The sequence below is a fragment of the Panthera uncia genome, chromosome A2 (assembly GCF_023721935.1).
Source record: "Panthera uncia isolate 11264 chromosome A2, Puncia_PCG_1.0, whole genome shotgun sequence".
NCBI lineage: Eukaryota > Metazoa > Chordata > Mammalia > Carnivora > Felidae > Panthera > Panthera uncia.
The window spans coordinates 81,638,796-81,655,851 of record NC_064816.1 but is presented as its reverse complement, the minus strand read 5'-3'; the positions used below and the strand labels follow the sequence as shown (position 1 = coordinate 81,655,851).

The 17,056-nt window shown below is 36.1% G+C and overlaps 1 protein-coding gene across 1 annotated transcript in view; it reads left to right on the top strand.

The window, feature by feature from the left end:
* The window catches only part of SEMA3C (semaphorin 3C), a 175,999-nt gene that overhangs the window by 77,690 nt on the left and 81,253 nt on the right, over positions 1-17,056 (top strand). The window contains exons 3-4 of the mRNA XM_049641352.1: positions 9,143-9,303; positions 10,421-10,483. Coding sequence (XP_049497309.1) covers positions 9,143-9,303; positions 10,421-10,483 — 224 coding nt within the window. The remainder of the gene's footprint in view (positions 1-9,142; positions 9,304-10,420; positions 10,484-17,056) is intronic.

Here is a 17,056-nt window from a genome sequence, read left to right as displayed (position 1 = left end):
TTTTTTTTTTCCCTTTTTTTTTTTTTTTTTTTTTTTTTTTTTTTTGTGGCTTTCTCTTGTGTTTCTGCTTTTGTTTTGCTAACTACCTTGCATCTTCTGCTTTTGAACACCTTGCCCCAAGGCAGTTTTTCCACAAGTGTCAAGAGTTCTAGAAAGGAGGTGTCAGATCAAGTGTCTCCTCCTCCACAAGTTTATCTCCCTTGTTTACATCTCAAGTGGACACTCTGAAGCCGAGGCCCTCCTGGCAGTAGGAACACCTATGATCGTGATGACTCAGCACATCCTTGCACCAGCTCCACAACGGCCTCAGATTTGGTTCTGTTTTCCACAAGTTGCTCCCAGTTCAGACCATCTCAAGACTTTTTAGCTATTTCCCAGTTGTATATTCTTCATACTCTGAGGTAGAATCTAGCTGCCCCTTTCCATACAAGGAGCCAGAGATTGACACCTAACATCCTTGAAAAGTGCTTTCATGTCTCCCAAGTGAGCTTGGAGGAAGGCAAGTCAGAATGTATAATTCTCCAGTTGATTGAGCTGTATAACACAAACAGAGTATGCTTTAGGTAGGGGAAAGAAAAGCCTTAGTTAGGTTTTGGTTTAGTTTCATTTTTTCCAGAAGAGACACAGTTTTATTTCTGTGGTCATATTTCTAAGATAGGATTTTAAACATATCCTTTCTTCCTGTCAGATTTATAGTAATATGAAAGATTACATTAGCTTTACAGATATTGTACAACAGTAGATAATACTTGTAAACAGTGGAAAAGGAATTATTTTCATGGACATTTTTATTGCTGCAGGGAACATTAGAGATTATTCTCCTTAATAAATAATCTCATTCTTCTTTTATTTTGTAGATTTAAGACCTAAGGTCAGGGTGGGTAGAAGGGAGAGATTGGGGGGAGGGGGAAAAATCAAGCCCCTTATCAGCAAATGGTAAAGCTGTTACTTCAGCTCTGGTTGGCTAATTCCAAAACCCAGCCTCCCCTTTTGCCTCCATAAGCCTTACCTTTTAATAGGAATAGATTATAATCATGTAAACCCAAATATTTGAAATTTGATAGCACTTTTTCTCATTTTATTGGCTCATGCTCAAAATTTTTAATTCACCAAGATTAAAAGATCATAAGACTCAAAATAGCAGAAAAAGGGTAGAATGTGAATGGACAAAGAACTTTGTCTTGGATTCAGAGGCAGTTTTAGCTGTACAGTCTAGTCCCACACCCTCCAATCCATGGTATTTCAGAACGTTTCAAGTGATCTTCCAGGCAGTCTTTAAGAGAAAACCACTGAGGGAAATTGAGCAAATATCAACAGACTGGAGAGCTGACCTCATCTAGGGGATCAAGGCAGCCTTTATGAAGCATCCAATTTCAGTTACATTGAAACTGCTGCTTGAGTTGAGTGGAGGTTAAAAAAAAAAGGCAGGAGGAATCCTTTCAGCAGGAGGAAGAACATGCACAAAGGCCCGGAGGCAGAAAGGAGGAAGGCATGTTTAAAAATATGAAAAGAAGGCCAGAAGGGTGAGAACACAATGAAAATAGGCAAATAGTGATGGTTGAGGTTTTCTAGTGAGCTAATCTCAAACCAGATCATGGTAAGGACACGAAAAACATCAGATGTTGTTCTGAAAGTAATGGAAAACCATGCCAGACAAGAAGAGGCAGCTTAAAAGTGGACTGACCATATAATTTAACATCCAAACTATGACTCCTTTGAGAGTGCAGAAGAGATACTATAGATGATTTTGCTGGAAAAAACTGGACTGTCTGGAGCAAACTAGAATAACTTTCCTTCTTAAAGGCTCCTGTATATTGGCTGATTTTCCCTCTGACAACAACTCCTGGGAGATATTCTGTCTTTACTGTTGTCCTTCCCTGGTCAGGCTCACTGAATAGAACTGTTTCCCATATTCCTACTTTCATCCATTTGGCATTTTGCTAGAACTTTTTACCTTTATGTGAAGTGATGTTTGACTCTGATCTCATTTTCATGTAGCCTTTCTCAGACTTGCTATGCTGGTTTCGTAAGAACACCATCCCTGAGAAGTTTTGATCGTTCTCAAGTTGTTTGGAGTGTGGTCACCCCATCCCCTCCCCCTCTGCCATGCTTCTCAGATTAGCAAAGAAAATTTGAGAGGCAGAAGCATTTCTTATACTACATTTGATATTGCACAGATTCGTGGTGTATGAATGTAATATAAGAAGTATACCACATAATAGAAGCCCAACAAATAGAGTTGAAGTCTGTCTGATTTGAAAAACAAGAGGATATTCAATTGAATTCATGGATTAAGGGACTCCCCTTGCTTTGAATACTGGCTCTAGCCTCTTTTACTCACTACTATGTGACCTTGGTTAGATTGCTCAAATTCTCTGAAATTTGGTTTCTTTATGTGTGGAACAGGAATAATATTAAGGCCTAACACAAAGGCTTTGAATGCAAATTAAATGAAATACATTTATAAAGCACATAGAACCATTATTCCTAATGGTAAACCCACATGTGGTGGCTATTTGGGGCTATTATTTTTGAGCAAATGTGGTTTTAACAACATGCCTTCTAGCCTCGCTTTGCTACAGGAATTAGGAACTGTCTTTTCAGTCTGGTGAAGTTTCACTGCTCTTTTCTTTATCTGCCTGTTTGTCCTAAAGGGACAGGTGAAGTTCAGTTTCTAACCCAGTTTCAGAATAGTGAGCCTCGGGGAGAGGATGGGTCATTTAAGCCCACTCTACTTAAAATTCTGAGATAAGACATTCTGGAGAGGAAATTATCCTGTCAGTAGCAATACCTCTGAAGTAAAAGATATCCTAAGGCTTTACTTTGAAATCTGTAGATGTGCATTTTGCCTGGGGGAGAGCTAAAGTTTATGTTGAGAAGGTCATGGTGGGCTAGCCAAACAGAATAACAGAATGTAAGATAAGATTTGCAATTGTTGTAAGGGCATGGTATCTTCATATTTGTGTCCTCTTATTTGAGCAGTGTCTAGTCAGCTGTGATAAGGGCTTGACACATATATTGATACATAAATTAATAACACATCCTGAACTTTAAATCTAATTAACAAGTAACCACTGCTTACGTTTCTAATAGAGGGACCCCTGGGAATTGATTTTCAATCAAGTAAACTTCTGTCTACCTGTAATGTATAAAAGGCCAAAGATAATGTAGTATTCTGAGTGAATGAGTTCCCCTACTTAATAGCTTAATAAATATGTATTGTTCATGAAAGAGAAAGACTCTCCACCCTCCTCCACCAAGATCACATTTCTGAGCACTTGAATGAGTTTTTATTGACTTGGTCACCACAGAAATGTTAAGATCTCTGACTAGCTCAGCAGAGAACAAAAGTTAGCTCTTATGTGGTTAGAAATAGAGTGTTATTTATAGACAGAATATATTACAGTATATTAAATTATGTTGTAATTGCTACAACAATATATTGACTATATTCAAGTGAACCCAGAAGCTTTCATTGCTAGGGTTTATATTCTGGGGGAATGTATTGTTCTCCTAGCCTTGGTTAAATTCTCAAGGCTAACAGTAGTTTCAACTATGTGAAGAAAAATCCATGTCAATACATGAATTTCAGGTAAGCATATTGTGCTGCAAATTTTCCCTCCGGGAGCGTTGGCATGGAAGGCATTACAGTAATTTTCCATCATAGAACTCTACAGTAATACAGATTTCAGGATAGAAGCATGCAATACATTTTTTGTTTTTTGTTTTTTTTTTCTTTTTTTAATACTATTTCCCAGGAGATTTTCCCAGGGACTTAGAGACCTGCACTGCCCTTCGTGGGGCCGCTGTGTTTTTTAATACTACATATTCTCAGCCAACGTTCCTTCTCGATCAGTTGAGCATGTTCTGAAAAACAACACAACTAGTTCTACCTCCAGTGCTATAAAAAGGTTGACATCATTGTTAAGATTTAAAGAAATATAGGACAGTGCTACTCTTTGACTTGTTTAGATGAAAAGCCAGTAATTGTGTTTCACTTCTCTCACCAGCCAAATCATGAAATCAGTCATGTTCTCTATCTGTGACCAAATCATTCAATCATTCCTTTATGTTGGATCTGCATTAAACCAAAATTATGGATTCTTCAGTCATTCTTGTTATAGATAAAAGTCCTCAATGCATTGCACTCATCTCTTTCTTCTAAAAAAGAGTTTTGTTTTGTTTTGTTTTGTTTTGTTTTGTTTCCCAAGCTCCAGAGTTCAATTATGGCTAAGTAACAGCAATTGAAATAGCATTTAAACAAAATAGGCTTGGCTTCTAGGTTTCCAACAGGGCACTTCTTAAGTAAATCTTCCTTGGTTAACAGCTGTCAACTGTCAATGGGCGGCAGGTAATTAAATTGGAAGATAGCTTTATGGCTCAGAAAAATAGATAAAATCCTTGGACCAGAAAGGTCTTAAGTTAATGCAATTATTGCTCCCTCTGGTATTTGAATTAATGAAAGAAATTGATTATTTTCTGATGAAACAGATGAAGAGGAAAACTGCCATTGTTTGTCTCTTGCAAATAAAATTCAGTTGAGGCTGTTTTCCCAGCTAAGATCACACTCTTAATTTTATTTCAGTATAGATTAAGAAGAGAAGGGAAAAAGAAAAATAAAAAGGAATATTTTGAGAAAGTAGTGGCACTAAACAAACTATGATAGAAAGGGTGAGAAGGTGGTAGGTAAGGGCTATGAATACCTGGAAGATATGTGAGCCAGTAAGAATGTCAACAACAGGAAATGAAAATGTATGGATTTTTTTTTAACTTATATAACAGAAGTAGTCCAGTGATAGAGTAGCTCCAGGGTTGGTTCAGAGATCAAATCGTTTCTTTATCCAGGTTTTTTTTTTTTTTTTTTTCCTTTTGAAAAAATTTTTGCTTGCCATTCTCAGCTAGCAATCTTCTTGGTAAGCTGTAACTGCTGCGGATATCATATCCTTACATACCAATGTCCAGAGGCAGAAAAGAAATCACCTCTTATTTTATGCCAGTCTTTAAAACTGAAGGAACCTCTTCCAGCACCCCTGCAGAAGGCTTCCCTTTAAATTTCATTGACCAGAACTAGTCACATGTCACATATAGACCACTCACTGGCTGGAGGGTGGTGGGAAAACTGTGGTTGGCATAGACCAACTCTGCCTACAGGGAAGAAGGGGAAAATTATCTCTTAGACAGAAGGTCAACAGTGTCTCCTGTTAAAAGAACACGCACTGATCCTCTGCTGTGTGCTGGTGAAACATCTTGTGAACTATGTATTAATATAACTAATTTATAGATGAGGAAATCAAAACTGGGCAAAGTGAGGTAGTTTTCTTAAAATAACATACTTAATAAGTGAAGAAGCTAGGATTTCAATTCAGAACTGTCTGACCCCAGTTGTATACCCCCACCGCAGTATCACGCTGCTGCCGATACATCATGATGCACCTTCAGTTTCAATTACAGAGCTTCTCTTTTTGGTTGAAACAGTCAATGCATCTCGGTGTTTTAGTTTTCACTTTAGACTTATTCCCCTCAGAGTGTCTTCTCAGGGCTTCCTCAGAGCTGTCTACTCTCAGAGACTCACATCATCCATGAGAAGAATTGAAAAACTCTACCTTCAGATTAAATATTTCTAATGGCAAGTTAATATTCTAATTTTACATGTTCATGAGACATATCTGCTTTGATTTGAATTTAAGCTATCAACACTCAAGTAATCTCTGTACCAAAGAAATTTCCCTTTCACATCTCCCAAAAGTAGTAAAGGCACGTTCATTTCTCCTGTTCTCAGTTTACAGCTTCCCTTTACCCCAAGACCAGCTTCATATAAAATTATTCCAAATCCTTTTTTTTTAAAGTGTTCTGTACATCAACTCTTCCTTTCCATTCTTAGCATATCAGGTCTTCAGCAGCATCGTATCTGGACTAATTAGCATCTGGTTGCTTTCCAGACTCACATACTTCAAAATCATCCTGCCCCTCAAGCAAACTAGTTTCCTTAAAAATGACTTATTATTTTATACTCCTGTTCACATAATCTGAGTACATTCTCCATGTGAAAAAAATGAAGTATTAAATATATGAATAAATAAAAATCAGGCAATCTGGTCCTCTATATTTTCTGCATGTCTAAGGAATTATTCTTCTTACTTTTCTGGCTGACACTTGATGTCTTTTCCCAAGTCATAATAATGTAACCCATGTCCCTATAGGACAGACACTCTGTTAAGCACTTGATGTATATCAGCATCATATATGCTTGAACCTCACAACACCCTATGAGGTAGGTACTATTATTATTCTGACCTTACCCGTGAAGACACTAGAGTACAGAGGGATAAAGGCACCTGCCAAGTATATATAGAAATGGCAGAGCTAGGATTCAGGCTCTAGCAGTTGGGCCCCAGAGGCCATGAACTCAGTCACATTTTACTTCTTTAGTCTATGTATTTCACCGGAGTGTTATTTACTGCTACATGTTGAGCATCTATTCTTCACCCCAAGCTATAACCTTCTCCTGATATTTTTATATAAAAAATGTACAGCCATGAATCTCCTCCATATGCTGAAAAGCAAGCTTTATGTCTCCTGAATTTTAGGCAAAATCAAGGCCGTCTTTGTTTTTGCAACTTTTGAGAGACGTTTGTTGGGATTCCTTATTCTCTCTCATATTCTGAGCTCTTTCATTTTTCCCCCCTATGTCACTAAGAATCTCTGACCTAGCAGGGGCTGACTTTTTGTTTTGTTTTGTTTTGAGAAAATACAGATAATTTATTTATTTATTTATTTTTTCAATATATGAAGTTTATTGTCAAATTGGTTTCCATACAACACCCAGTGCTCATCCCAAAAGGTGCCCTCCTCAATACCCATCACCCCCCTCCCCCCCTCCCACCCCCCATCAACCCTCAGTTTGTTCTCAGTTTTTAAGACTCTCTTATGCTTTGGCTCTCTCCCACTCTAACCTCTTTTTTTTTTTTTTTCCTTCCCCTCCCCCATGGGTTTCTGTTAAGTTTCTCAGGATCCACATAAGAGTGAAACCATATGGTATCTGTCTTTCTCTGTATGGCTTATTTCACTTAGCATCACACTCTCCAGTTCCATCCACGTTGCTACAAAGGGCCATATTTCATTCTTTCTCATTGCCACGTAGTACTCCATTGTGTATATAAACCACAATTTTTTCATTCATTCATCAGTTGATGGACATTTAGGCTCTTTCCATAATTTGGCTATTGTTGAGAGTGCTGCTATAAACATTGGGGTACAAGTGCCCCTATGCATCAGTACTCCCGTATCCCTTGGGTAAATTCCTAGCAGTGCTATTGCTGGGTCATAGGGTAGGTCTATTTTTAATTTTCTGAGGAACCTCCACACTGTTTTCCAGAGTGGCTGCACCAGTTTGCATTCCCACCAACAGTGCAAGAGGGTTCCTGTTTCTCCACATCCTCTCCAGCATCTATAGTCTCCTGATTTGTTCATTTTGGCCACTCTGAGGGGCTGACTTTTTTCCTGAATGACATCCCTCTACTCTTCCTTGCTCTCCTCATGAAAGAAGTTGTTCCAGTTTCTGGGCCAGCGGCACCACTGCTGCCAACAGCATCACCTGTCTTTGAGACCTACTGAGGCTCAGTAACTTAGAATTGTACCTAGGTTAGCATGCCACACAGCGCTCAGCATCTCAAATCTCCTGTTTCCAGATCTGTCATCTAGTCTCTTGTTTAAATCATCTTTCAATGTCTTTTGTTCTTATCTTCTCTCATGATTTACTTCTCAATACTCTTCTGAAGTATTTTTATAACTGCTTAATGGTTTTTTTCCACATAGAAAAAAAAATCTACACTTTACTCTCAATGTATGGATGCAGCATCAGAGACTATGTTTTGTGATCGTGTGTTAGTAATTTTAGGGGTCTGGTTCCTTAAATTAAAAGAAAAAGAGAAAAATAGAAAAACGTGTACCTATTTGTTCTAATTCCATACATCTTTTTGATAGCGATTCAAATTTGATAATACTATACTAATACTAACAGTAATAATATTAGAATTTATTGACTACTTTCTCTTCATTAAATTCAAACATTTACATGTAATAATTCAATTGATTTCCTTGGGAACTCTTATTAGAAGGTGCTATTGGGAATTTCTAGAAGTGTATGTGTGATTCAATGTCTAAAATTTAGAAATAGTACATCATTGAAAGAGTAAAATGTGCAAGCAAACTGCTTTCTAGAGTTGTCACTCTCTTATGATCATAATCCCAAGAACAAATCAATCCTGAATTGTTTGGATGGTTCAAATTTATCAACAATTTAAAACTGAAAAAATGAATGGGAAAGTCTTAAATTGTACAAAGGAGCCTTTTGACTGGAAGAAAATTGATTCTGCTATAATGACTATTGATTTTTAAGTTTTCATGGTACATCCATAGTCTTCAAAGTTCAGCTATACAGGCACATATTTTACCCATAATGTAAAAGAAGTTAAATGAGCATGAATGAGTCAGTGATCACTGAGGTAAAAAATCTAAAAATTCAGATCATCTGAATATTTGTAATTTTCTTTTTGATATAGGCATAGGCATACTCTCATTTAAACAGCATTGCCTTCTGAATGAGGTATGGCTTGTTTTCACATAATTTATAGAAAAAAATATCAAACCAGTTAGAATTATGTTGAGTAAGCAGGAAATACCAATCCTAAAATGATAAATGTATTGAGTATAACCATAAAACATCAAGAGAAGCTAAGAAGACATCACATTGTCAATGCTTTTGTTTTTGTTTTTCGGTTTTTTGCTCAGTCTGCTCACTTACTATATTTTTTTGTTTGATCTCTTTTACTTTTGAGCTGATGATAACCGGTAATAAAACTGAGTTGGGATTCTTGCAAAATGTGAATAATTTTGCAATAAAATAGTACTACCATAAAATTTAGCATTGCATTTATTGCTTTATTTATGTTTTACTTCAGCAAAGAGGCAAAAAATAAAAATATCCACTAACACAATTCTATTTTAAAATTAATATATTATTGTAGGGAGGAAAATATATCTTAACTTTCTTAGTAAATATTTATATAAAATAATTTTCATTAAAATAATAGAATCGTAGAACCAGGATACTCTATTTTCACTGTGCTGTTCACTATTTCAGAGCTTCGAGAAACCAAGACCTCTGAACACTTCAGCCTGTCCCACCATCATTTAGACTACAGGATATTATTAATGGATGAAGATCAGGACCGGATATATGTGGGCAGCAAAGATCACATTCTTTCCTTGAATATTAACAATATAAGTCAAGAACCTTTGAGTGTAAGTTAATTCTTTTCATTAGGGCCATGTCGACTTTGTTTTATTTAAAAATTTCACATACAATGAAAAAATTGTGTATTTCATTAGAACTATAGAAAATACTGGCCACATGTCAATAAATAATTGGATGTTAGTGCTTATTTCATGGACTGAAAATATAATCAAGTCAGTTCTGTCTGTCTAGCTTCATAGATTTTAACACTCTAAAAACTGAAGCTAAATGAAGAAATACTTCCTGTGTGTATTTGTGTGTGTGTGTGTGTGTGTGTGTGTGTGGAGAGAGAGAGAGAGAGAGAGAGAGAGAAACATGCAGTATAGCCTGACAAAATGATCAGACTAAAGGAAGATCTACCTTGTCATCTGTATGTAATCCAACAAGGCTTAAAGGAATTAAAAGGAATATAGTTATTAAGGACACTGTTCTTTGAACAAGTGTGACCTATATTTATCATTCTATTTCACAATAAGGAAATAAATTTATCTTTATTGGAGTAAAAAAAATAAAAAATAATTATTTAAAAATTTATCACAACAAGGTTTCTGAATTTATTATTTTAAAAAGGGTCAATGAGCTGGAAATTCAAAACAAAACAAAACAAAACAAAACAATAATCATCACCATCAGAGACTTGACCCAAAGGTACAGTTACTGAGAATACTAGCAGAGTATTTTAGAGAGGGAATCTCTTGGATGCAGTCCAAGTTATTTTAGCTATTGAAGTACCTAGAGACCTGTTTTAAGTAAATCTGCTGTGGCTGTGTGGTTTACCAATAATAATATTAAACCAAAATAGCAATATAAGTGTAAATTCATTGTGATATAAGCAGTTGAGAAAAGTGTACTATAGAAGGAAGGAAATACACCTTTTATTGTATACATTAGTGACCTTATTTTAATATGTATCATTAGGAAATGGGCATATACTATTAAAGGCATTTGTTAAAGGAAAATTGGTGGGAGTCATAAAATCTTTAGGAATTTGAGTTCATAAACTGGAAGAAAGATCTTGAAATATAAATATAGAAATGCCTAAAAGAAATGTGTTAGGATAAAGTAAATGATGACTGTCATATATACAAGTGAGATTATGCAACCTTTATTTTCCTTTCTGAGCAGGTTTTCTGGCCAGCATCTACAATCAAAGTCGAAGAGTGCAAAATGGCTGGCAAAGATCCCACAGTGAGTGCCTAAAAAAAACCCAAAACTTAAATATTTGGTCTTTGAATCCATGTACGTTGAGTGCAGCCAAGAGTAAGACAAAGGGTGTTGGTGTTTTAAATCTTCTGCTGGACGCATGGCAAAAAATGTAAATGTAAAGAAGTTGGAACTCTTAAACACTGTAACTTAGGAATTCCTGACCGGGTAAAAATTTTTTGCATTGCTTCCATTATTGCATTCTGACACTTTTCATGATGGATTTCAGCAATAACCTCTGTTCCAGTGGATCCAACCTGCAGAATTCTCAGCAGGCCGCTGAAATAATGATAATGCAAGTGTCTGGAGAAGCTCCCAGATACCATGTGGGCTTTTCCAAAGAAAGATCTCGGCAAAAGGGTACTGGTGAGCCGGCACATTCCAGAGGCGTAAATCACCAATGATTAGTGGTATCTTTGTTAGTTAAAAATAACCACAGAAACAAAAACCAAGGCAGATATGAACATCAATTAAATGTTCAGTATGCAACATTTGTACAAACTATATACCTTTAAGTGGAATTCCATGTAAAGAGTTAAGAAATAAATCTGTATGGATTTCTACAAACAATCTGCTGAAACTGGCAAATTAACTGATTCTTGAATATTATAAATACATGGAGCAGATCTATAATGTATATGTTATTTAATTTTATAAAGAAACATGTATGTCATCTTATCTTCTTGTCTCAAATCACAGAAAATATCATAATGGAACCATATATCAGAATTACCCACTCTTTTACAAGTAATTTGGTAGAGAAGTTTTTTATGCATTTATTCACTCTTTCACTCATTCATTCAGCCAATATTGATTGAGCCCCTATTATGTGTCTGGAATAGTATTAATTGCTACAGACATAATTTGTGCCACAATAGGCACAATCTGACTCTTCTCAACTTTATTATCATATTGGAGAAGTCAACATTAATCAAATGAGCATAGAAATATGTGCTTATGCAGGTATGCAGTTTAAATATGGCAGTTGGATAGAAAAACTAGTACTTGTACACACACATACACACAATGAAATCTGAGGTCTAAAGAAATATGACCTTGAGGGGTGCCTGGGTGGCTCAGTTGGTTGAGTGACTGACTTTGGCTCAGGTCATGATCTCACTCACGGTCTGTGAGTTCAAGCCCCATGTTGGGCTCTGTGCTGACAGCTCAGACGGAGCCTGAAGCCTGCTTCAGATTCTGTGTCTCCCTCTCTCTCTGCCCCTCCCCTGCTCATGCTGTCTCTCTCTCTCTCTCTCTCTCAAAGAATAAACATTAAAAAAAATTTGAAAAGAAAGAAATACGACCTTGAGCTAGTGTGAAAAATGTTGACTAAGCACTTATTGTAAGTGTAGAGATAAGAAATGCTGATTTCAGCGGCTCAGTCTATGCACTGAGCCTTGAGAGTGAGGGTTTCAGAGATTCATCATGGTGGCTCAAGGAAAAAACTAATTCTTGTGGAAAAAGGAAGCATGGGAATTAAAATTTTATCTTCGCTGACTCTCAACAGTCCAGGTATGAGGTTCAGAAAACGCCTGGTGCGAGACAGAGTCATGGAAGACTCTGACATGTAGTATCTCTGGGTCTCACTGGAGGGTGTTGTTGAGAGAGCTCACTGGGAGTGACTTAGCTCTGGGTCTCGCTTTTTCAGTTTTATAACTGATCTTTTAAGGGAAATTTAAAAATGGGCTGAAGGAGTTGCACAGGCATATTTGCTACCCACGAGATCTGCTGGGCCATACTCTACAGGAAAAAATCCAGAGAAATGTGTATACTCGTCTTCTAGGGAACCAGTAGTAGAGTGAAGTATAATGTTGTGGAGAAATATTTTTTTTTTTTTTTTTTTTTTTTTTTTTTGTCTCATGAAGCTATTATTTCTATAATTATGCATGAATTTAAATATTTTTTTTTATTCTCTAACATTTTAATCTCCCTAAAATAAAGTTTTTAGCCATTCTTATGGATCCTATCATGTCTTGCCCTTTGCCACAGTAATATCCTGTGGCTGTAATTACTGAATTTAATTGTCCTCTTTGTTCAAAAAGATTTTCATTTCCCATTCATACGAACTGTCAAAGACAGGATATGTTGGATTTAGATACCATTGCACATTCTCTTTCCAAAGATTGCTGTTGCTTTTGTGAAGAATCTCAGCCAAATCATTTGATGTCTTTCTCCCTTTGGCAAAATAAAAATGCTCTGTCATTTGCTTTCTTATAATTAAGAGTCATTAGATGAAATCTTCAATACATGCTTACATTTTCCCATAGTTTACTCATGTTGTAATATCGTTCATGGATATCTTTAAATTCTGCTATACTGCAAAGTAGTATACATAACAGAAGTAACTGGTGAAGAATTCTCTTCCAGTATAGCCAACATTGTTGGGTCCTGAGAAATAATCAGCCTAACTCTATCAAATACATGTTTTGTCTGTGCAAGAGAAGAGAATCTAACTCATTTCATACATGTGAAATACTTATAGAGAAGTGTCTTTTAATCAGGACACAAAAAAAAGACCAGTGGTAGAAAAGTGATGCTAAATCAGTCTTTACAATTCTAGAGCATGACATTTTTATTACATTCTTTAATAAAACCAAATATTTAAGAATTAATATTAATTCTGTTACAATAAATACCTAATAATATTTTATTTAAAAACAGAGGAATTGAATATTTTATTTTGTAGAAATCAGTTAGCCATTGTGAAGAAACCAAAGTAGAGCATCTACCTTTAGGTGTGTTTACAATATACTAGAGATGATGAAAAATATATGCAATAACTATCAAATAATAGTAGCCAACATTTAATAGAGTGAGCCAGGCACTGTTCTAAGGCTTTCTTTTAATCCTCACAACAATGCTACAAGATGGACATTATTGTCATCGTTCACATTTTTAAGATCAAGAAACCTCACTAAGAGAGTGAGGAACTTACCAAACCTGTCCTGCTAGCAAGTGGGAAGGAGGCCACTGCCTAGCTCAGGCACATTTTGGCTCTGGATCCTGAACTCTTATCTGATAAAGCATGCCATTCACCAGGAAGAGTTTGCTAAATGCTAAGTATACACACAAAATACAAAGAAAAAACACACTAAAGTTGGGATATTTGGGGAAGATTTGATAGACTCGATGGCAACTGTGTTGGGTCTATGTTAACCTTTCTCTTTATTTTATTTTAGTGATACTGAAATTCAAATAAGTTATACCCTTTTCCTCTTTCCGCCTTTGGCACAAATCATATATGACTCTCTCCTTGTTCAATTATCTTCCCATCTTTTTAGCCTGGAAATCATCTGTTCCTCCTCTCAAGTGACAGTGCAGATGTCACTTCTCTGGGAAGTCTTCTCTGCCCACCCAGGACTGGGCTAGCTGTTATTGTGTGTATGCCTGAAACACTCTGTCATATATTTCACTGCATTTTTAACTATAACCCTCCACTCACTGACTGGTAATACTGTGTAGTGTCATTATTCTCTGTGCTCAGATCTTTATCTAGACACTTAATAAAATTTAAACAAGATCTGAAAAAGTGGAGATAGAAACAAGCAAGCCTGGGAATTTGTTTTAAGTGATTGTCGGGAGTTAGAGGTAGGACATGGTGGATGATGAGTGTATTTGTGCCCTTCAATTAATAATGTTTGTAATAAATTCATTATACACTTATTTTAGAAGTTCATTTTGGTTAAATTAAAATATTTTTATTTTAAATATTATAGTAATCATCTACTAGGCAAAACTTAAACTAGTGACAATTAAAATCCATACTGCTTTAGCAACTGAAAGAAAATATACACCATGGAATCAAGTATCACTTATTCCTTTAGATTTTTTAACATACCAAATTTTAATTAAAGCTAGAAAAAATAACACTTAATTATTAGACAATAATTCAAGAGAAGCTAAAGTTTGATCCCAGAAATAAAATATCATAATATTATAATAAACTAAGGTTTATAAAGAAAATACATTGTCCTAGTGGGAATAGAACTAATTTTCTGCCTAGCTAAAAGACTATAATCTGCCTCCCATTTCCCTCTGGGCCTATATGTATTCACTCCTACATGCTTCATTTATTTCTAAATGTTAATAATTTATTCATTCTCTAAATAAATTGAGCTTGAACAGTAGCACGTGCTGTCAGACATATCCAATGAGATAGGGCATAATGAATGCGCTAAGTAAATACTGTAAGAGATTGTTGAAAATTTAAGCAGGCTTACATATATTTAGACATATGTGAGTTACATGCACACAATGTCAAACTTTTTTTATTAATTGTAGAGTGTCAGTTTCCATATTTATGTGACCAAAGGATCCCGAACTACTGGAAAATCTATTTTCTTTAGAAATATATTTATCAGGGCACTTGGGTGGCTCAGTTAGCTAAGTGCCGACTTCAGTTCAGGTCATGATCTCACAGTTCATGGGTTTGAACCCCACGTCGGGCTCTGTGCTGACAGCTCAGAGCCTAGAGCCTGCTTCGAGCTCTGTGTCTCCCTCTCTCTGCCCCGCTCCCCCACTCATGCTCTGTCTCTCTCTCAAAAATAAATAAACATTAAAAATTTTTAAAGAAATACATTTATCATATATCTTGATTTATTGTCTAGACTAAAGAAGTGTAGGCCAAGAAGAAAAGAATAAAAGGGATTTTTTTCCTCCATTGCATAGTATGGGCCATGAAGAGTCAATATTTTTAAAGTCCACGTCTGTGTTCCAGGATACCTTTTCAAAAACATTTATGCTAAAAATATCATAACAAATATATGTTCAATGCAGAAATGTTTGAAGGCCTAGAAAAGCATGTAAACAGCAACAGAAAACCATCTCTTCTTATCTCTTTGACCCTGTAGACTTAACCTCACTGTGCCTCAGTTTTCTTGTCTGCATAATGGGCATTCTTATAGTACCTATGAGTTGTTATTATGATGTTTAATGAGTTAATATTTGAAGAGAGCTTAGAATAGTATATAGAGCATAGTAAGTGGTATATTACTAGTACATAAATTAAAAAATTCCACTATCAAAATGTAACAACTTAAAAATTGGGTGTAGGGGTGCCTGAGTTGCATGGTCAGTTAAGTGGTTAACTCTTGGTTTCAGCTCAGGTCATGATCTCACAATCTAGGAGATCAAGCCCCTTGTGGGGCTCTGCGTTGACAGCCTAGGAGCCTACTTGGGATTCTCTGTCTCCCTGTCCCTCTGCCCCTCCCTGACTCATGTGTGTGCTTATGCTCTCTCCCTCTCTTTCTCAAAAATAAATATTTTTAAAAGATTCGGGGTATACTTTTTCAGCATTTTATTGTTTGAAATATATAGGTATATAAATAAAATGGTATTATGCTCTAACTAATGTTAACACCGTTATACTTCATACAGCACTGTACCAGGAAATAGTTTTGAAAAGGAATTTTTTAAAAAAGCATCCACGGTATTGAACTGCACTGAAGGCTCATTCTCTAAACCTTTCATAGATGTCTGCTACGATCAGAACCTATACTAAGCTCTGTCCACTTCACCGGATTTGTCCTAACAACTGAAATAAAAAATACATATGAAAGAGTCCAATATCTGACACTGTGCATATTTATTATGTGCCAGACACTATTCCACGAGCTTATTAGTATATTGCTGACAACAAATGTAATCATCACCATTTACAGATAAAAAGACTGAAACACAGAGAAGCTAAGTAAATGTCTCAAGTTCAAACAGCCACTGAAAGGTAAAGCTGAAGTTTGACCCAGGTCAGTTAGCTCTGAACTTTATACACTTGAATCCACTATCTACTTCCCATCTGAAGACTGTGGCATGATGACAGGCCAACTCTAATTGCCTCTCTGGTTTCATCACACAGTAATTCACTATCCCCTCTAGGCACCACTTTCAAAGTAAATCCTGCTCTGTCATGCCTCCATTATTTTGTTTATGCTCTACTTTCTTTTGGAATGCTCTTCCCTTATGCTTTGGCCTATCAAAATCTCTGCTTATTCTTTAAGTTCCAGCTAAAATGACACCCCCTTCTCAAACCCTTTACATCCAGGTCAGCATTACTCATTCTCTCAGATTCTTTCCTCCTATAGCACATTTTTAAAAAGTGTAACTCTGCTATAGTATCTACTAAGCCTGATGTATCATGGCTTCCTTCGTCGGAAAGGATGAATCTATTCATTTCAGTGTCGTTGACACGATATGCAAATTATAGAATGAGTTCAGTAAGTATTTGCTGGATAAGAATGATATGGTTGCTATGGTCTAAATCAGAAATAACGTGGACAGAAACTATGGAAATGGAAAGTAACTAGAAAATGATTTTCAGTAATTAACTTGCTTTTTTTTTCTTCCTTTGTGTTTATCTCTCTGGGGAACGTTGGTGGGGCACACTGAGCATCATCAGGTAGTCTGAAAATCTGTCTCATGGTTAATCAACCCCTTTCTTTAATTTTTTTTTCATATTTATTTATTTATTTTGAGAGAGAGAGAAAGAGAGAGCACAAGCAGGGGTGGGGCAGAGAGAGAGACAGAGAATCCCAGGCAGGCTCCCTGCTATCAGTGCAGAGC